The sequence below is a fragment of the Danio aesculapii genome, chromosome 3 (genome assembly GCF_903798145.1).
Source record: "Danio aesculapii chromosome 3, fDanAes4.1, whole genome shotgun sequence".
NCBI lineage: Eukaryota > Metazoa > Chordata > Actinopteri > Cypriniformes > Danionidae > Danio > Danio aesculapii.
In genome coordinates this window covers 36,093,718-36,098,872 of record NC_079437.1, presented here as the reverse complement: position 1 = coordinate 36,098,872, position 5,155 = coordinate 36,093,718, and the positions used below count along the sequence as shown (strand labels likewise).

At 35.0% G+C, this 5,155-nt stretch overlaps 1 protein-coding gene across 2 annotated transcripts in view; it reads right to left on the bottom strand.

The window, feature by feature from the left end:
* Positions 1 to 2,114: 2,114 nt before the first annotated feature.
* Positions 2,115 to 5,155, bottom strand: part of ezh1 (enhancer of zeste 1 polycomb repressive complex 2 subunit) — a 32,852-nt gene continuing 29,811 nt past the window's right edge. For both annotated transcript variants that reach the window (XM_056453905.1, XM_056453904.1), the window contains exons 18-20: positions 4,180 to 4,260; positions 4,000 to 4,084; positions 2,115 to 3,319 (exon numbers count right to left, since the gene is read on the bottom strand). In XM_056453905.1, coding sequence (XP_056309880.1) covers positions 3,259 to 3,319; positions 4,000 to 4,084; positions 4,180 to 4,260 — 227 coding nt within the window. In that variant the 3' untranslated portion in view covers positions 2,115 to 3,258. The remainder of the gene's footprint in view (positions 3,320 to 3,999; positions 4,085 to 4,179; positions 4,261 to 5,155) is intronic.

Genomic DNA, 5,155 nt, shown 5'->3' with positions numbered 1-5,155 from the left:
TAGCAATTCAATCTCATGTTGATCACAATCTTATTTTATTTTCCCATTATGCCCTTCAGGGGAACTGTAGGTCCTGTGAACACAAAAGTAATTCCTGTGATAATGCCTAATGATAAGCAAGTTTCATGAGTTCATCATATTGGTCTCTCTCATGCAGGTGATTTCAATACTGTGGTCAGGTGTGACAAAGTGTTCATTTAGAGTTTTCTTCATTTTGAGTTCAAATTTTGTTTGTATCATCCTCACTGTAAATGACACTTCAATAAAACAAGCCTGAATGAAAGAAAATGACTGAGGACTCATTCTGTGATGGATCTTTTTTGGAAATTAAACACATCCTTATACTTTCACACACATTAAACACATTGATACATCTGCATGTGTTTTTCAGAAAGCTCTTGTTTATGATTTCAGCATAAATTTTATTCCACTGGAAAAGAGTTTCTTCACATTCAGTGGCCACTTTCACTACACTATCTGTTGTTTGCGGTGAAAGGAATAACGTTAGTTCACTCAAGAATGAAAAGGTCCTACCCTATGATTTACTCACCTTCCAGCCATCCTCTGTAATTATGACTTTCATCTTTCAAACAGTCGAAGTAGGTTTACGTTTTAACCTGGCTCTTCCATGCTGTAATGTTGTTGGGGGTAGTGACTCTTTTGGAAGCTTCCAAAAACACAAATCCGTTGTTAAACAAACGCCGTACGTCTGACGTAATCAAGCCTTGTTCGGTAGTACGTACTACGTAAACGTGCATGTGTGTTTCAGTCAAAGAAAAGAATCATTCCGAGGGGAAATTTTCTTTTGAATTCTCTAATAGATAAAATTATTTGAAAAAACCTTGGCTCTTACCTTACAAATTCTGTGTTCCCAACAAAGTTAAAGAATTGCATTTAAAAGTGTTACACAATATCTACCAAACGAGATTGTATGTAAATTAGGTAAAGCTAATTCAAATTGTGTTTTCTGTAACTCAAGTATTGAATCGATTCATTGAATCGCTTTTTGTCAAATGCCCACATTATGCTTCGTGGATTTATATTGATTTATTTTAATTTAATTTTTACCATTGTAATATTAGTTTTCTTTTTATGTGCACATTTATATTGTGCTGTTGAATAAAACGAATTAATAAAATAAAAAATAAATAATTGAAAATAATAAAATAGATAAATGTGCTTATGAGAGGGAACTGTTTAATATTTTGTATTTATTTAAACAAATATTTCAGTAATGTATCATTCATTACAGGTTTTAATAAAAATATAACTAATGCTAGCAGTTTATATTTGGTTCAGGTTTAGTTTATTATAAACGTGTGTTATGCACTTACCTTTTTTCTTTCCTTTTTCCATATATTCTGGATTCCCACTTGCTTTGGTGCAACTTCACTTTATCATATTTTATTAATTCATTTTTCATTATTCAAGTTCTTTTCGGCTTAGTCCCTTTATTAATCTGGGGTCACCACAGCGGAATGAACCGCCAATTTATGCAGCATATGTTTTATGCAGCGGATACCCTTCCAGCCGCAACCCATCACTGGGAAATATCCACACAAATATCCTGTCAATTTTAACGTACCCAATACACCTATAGCGCATGTCTTTGGACTGTGGGAGAAACCGGAGCACCCGGGGAGAACATGCAAACTCCACACAGAAATGCCAACTGACCCAGCCGAGGTTTGAACCACCAACCTTCTTGCGCCTCTGTGCCACTGTGTCGCCCTATCATATTTTATATTTATATTACACATGTATACATGAAAGTGTTTGCCAAATGTTTAAATGTCAATTAATTTATTTATTTTTGTAAAATGACTTCAATTTTGCTTTTCAAAGAGATTTCAGTTTATGATGTTGGATCAAGTATTTTATGCAGTAATACAGGTAATATTGATGATAATATTATGATATGGTCTCGTTTTGAAGCTATAGTTTTATAATCGTCCTTCAAGAGAGGCAACAGTAAGATTTTGCACAAAAACATCCAGATTAAATATATTAAATTAACAATACACTAGGTTATTTTCTCAGTGTGTTGCCCATAATTCAAATTGAGATATGTGAAGCACAAGTCCAATCCCAGGGCATGTTGAACACGTGTGTCATTTGGTTTTAGCTCTTTATTTTACATAAAATGGTACATGTGACAGTATAACCCAAACCCTAGCCCTTGTAAGGCCTAATTTGTACACTCACTCTTAAAACAAACAATGTCTAAACAATGTCCTTTAATCGACTTTTTAGCTCACAGTTCACATTCAGTCTGTCGGTTTACATGGTTACTTGTTTTGTTTATTTCTACAGAACATTAACAATATTTGACCTCATACAGTTTAAGCAGAGATGAAGATTAACTTCCTTAGTGCTAAGTTAGCTAGAATGCTAATTTCTGACAACAAGAGCCAGCTTTGTGCAATACAGCAAGCAGCTTTAGATAGATAGATAGAGATAGATAGATAGATAGATAGAGATAGATAGAGATAGATAGATAGATAGATAGATAGATAGATAGATAGATAGATAGATAGATAGATAGATAGATAGATAGATAGATAGATAGATAGATAGATAGATAGATAGATAGATAGATAGATAGATAGATAGATAGATAGATATTGCAATGTACATTATAGTAACAGGCTAACATCAAATGACACCAGGTTGCAGACAAGTTTACGGCGCTTGAAGATATTGACCCGACTGACTAAGTGCAAATGTAACTATGAAATATTGCTGGATGTCTTGAATAACAGAAATCTTTGACCAGAAACAACAATGACTGCTAGGTGGGATGCGTTAAGTTTGCAGATACAGTATATACTGAGCATATAGAGGTTATAGCTATTTTAAAAGTTGTGTACAGAGCCTTCTGAATGAACACACTGTAATAATAATAATTAAAAAAAAAGAAAATTGTCTGAACTGGCATTCTTCCTTCCGTGAAAATGGTGCCGTCTATCAGTATCCTGTGGTATTGGCCATATAGTGCAAATGGAGGAGTTGATCTGTAAATTTGAGGACACCTTTTGGTTTCTTCAAGTCATTGCAATTGTCATCAAAAAAAAGTAAACAAAAACGCTTGTTCAGACAATTCGGTTAACCACAGGTTAAGGTAGTGACCACATCATCAGATCAATCTGATGTCATTACAACCAGTCCCCATGGGAATTCTTAAATCTCACCCTTGGTGAAGTGCAAAGTATTGTGGGTAGTCAGAAATGTTATCAGACATACTCAAAGTAGGCATTTCTACACAATTTCGATTTCCCTCTCAATACCCACATACTTCAGTGCATCTGCTTGACTGTACCTATCAGGCAGGAAAAAAGAAAAACAACAATTAAAATGATTAGAATACATATGCAAGTATTGATTTAAGATGATATTTAGTCACTCTGAAGGTTTTATAAACCTTTATGAGTTTCTTTTTTATGTTGAGCACTAGAGAAGATATTTTAAAGAAAGGTGAAAACTTGTAACCACTGACATCCTTTCATTCATTCATTCATTCATTCATTCATTAATTCACAACTTATCTAGCATATGCTTTACACAGCGGATGCCCTTCCAACTGCAACCTAGTACTGGGAAACATCCATACACACTCATTCACACACATACACTACGGTCAATTTAGCCTCCCCAATTCAGTTCACTCAAATCACCTGTAGCGCATGTCTTTGGACTGTGGGAGAAACCGGAGCACCCGGAGGAAACCCACACCAACACAGGGAGAACATGCAAACTCCACAGAGAAATGCCAACTGACCCAGCCGCGACTCGAACCAGCGACCTTCTTGCTGTGAGGCGACAGTGCTAACCACTGAGCCACAGTGTCGGCCCTCATTGACATCCATAGTAGGAAAAACAAATACTACGGAAGTAAATGGTTACAATTTCTTCCAAATATCTTCTTTAATATTCATCAGTTGAAAGAAATCAGATGACAGAACTTTCAGTTTAAGGTGTTGCTGACACAAATAAACCCACCTGTAATCAAAAAAGAGCTCTTCTCCTTGCTGTATGGCTCGCTTGGCGAAGATTCCGATACGATGATCACCATTAACCATGACAACTGCAATGGTAACCAATAACAAACCAGTATACATCATGTTTCATATTATATTATATTCATATTAGATATGACATTTATATCTCTTAATAAAGTACCTTTTGCGTAACAGTTTGGGTTGACAGAGTGGTTGGCAAAACGTATTTTATTCCCTTTTCTAGTGGCATCCACTACAAAGTCTGTAATGTAATAAAAAAAAATTGTGAAAACCAAACTGACATTTAAAGCCCTGCATATACTTGATATTAGGATGCATTTTGAATAATCTGAACTAGGCATAAGACGATTTCAAGGGATACGGCGGTTTGTAAAAATTCACGTGTTTTTTTTGTACTTTTTTTTCTGACAACAGTATCTCCAGCAGAAAATATATCCAAAGATGCCATTTTAAATTGTGAAGAAATCTGTGTTTTTGAAACTAATGAAGACAACAGAAGTCAGTGATTCATTAGAATTATTTAGCCTGACATGTTTACTGCTCCAAAATATTATAAATGTTACTCAAAGTAAAATATATTGTGTTCAAAGAGGAAAAAGCTTTAGCTTCATACCCTCAGAATCTTATACCGGCCCATGCCTAATCTGAACACAAGTTAATGTGGGAGACTCATTCAAGTTTACATTTGGTTTTAATCCTTGAACCACTTTCCTATTTCCAATGAGGGGAGAATCTGTGGGCGGTTCATGTTTGGACTTTTTTTTGTGAAATTTCAGTCTAATACTATGAAATACACTCGCACAATGGACATTTGTATATGAGAGAAGAAAACACGAAACTATATGGACAGAAGCAGTATTCAATACTGCTTTGATAACTGCAAAACTACACCAAACAATAGGTTTTTTGTTTTTAGGACTGGTAAGAGGACATTGTTGAAGCCAGCTGGCTTAAGAATTTGGCATCTTTTGTGGTTGCTGTGATGCATTTTACACTATGAAAGCAATCCAATAGAAAGTGTTTCTGGCTACCTTTGGGTATGATTAAAAGTGGTCAAGTGCAAGCATTTCAGACCTTATTTCCATTTAGCAATGTCTACTTCTGACTGCTAAAACAAATCATAATACCAATAGTAA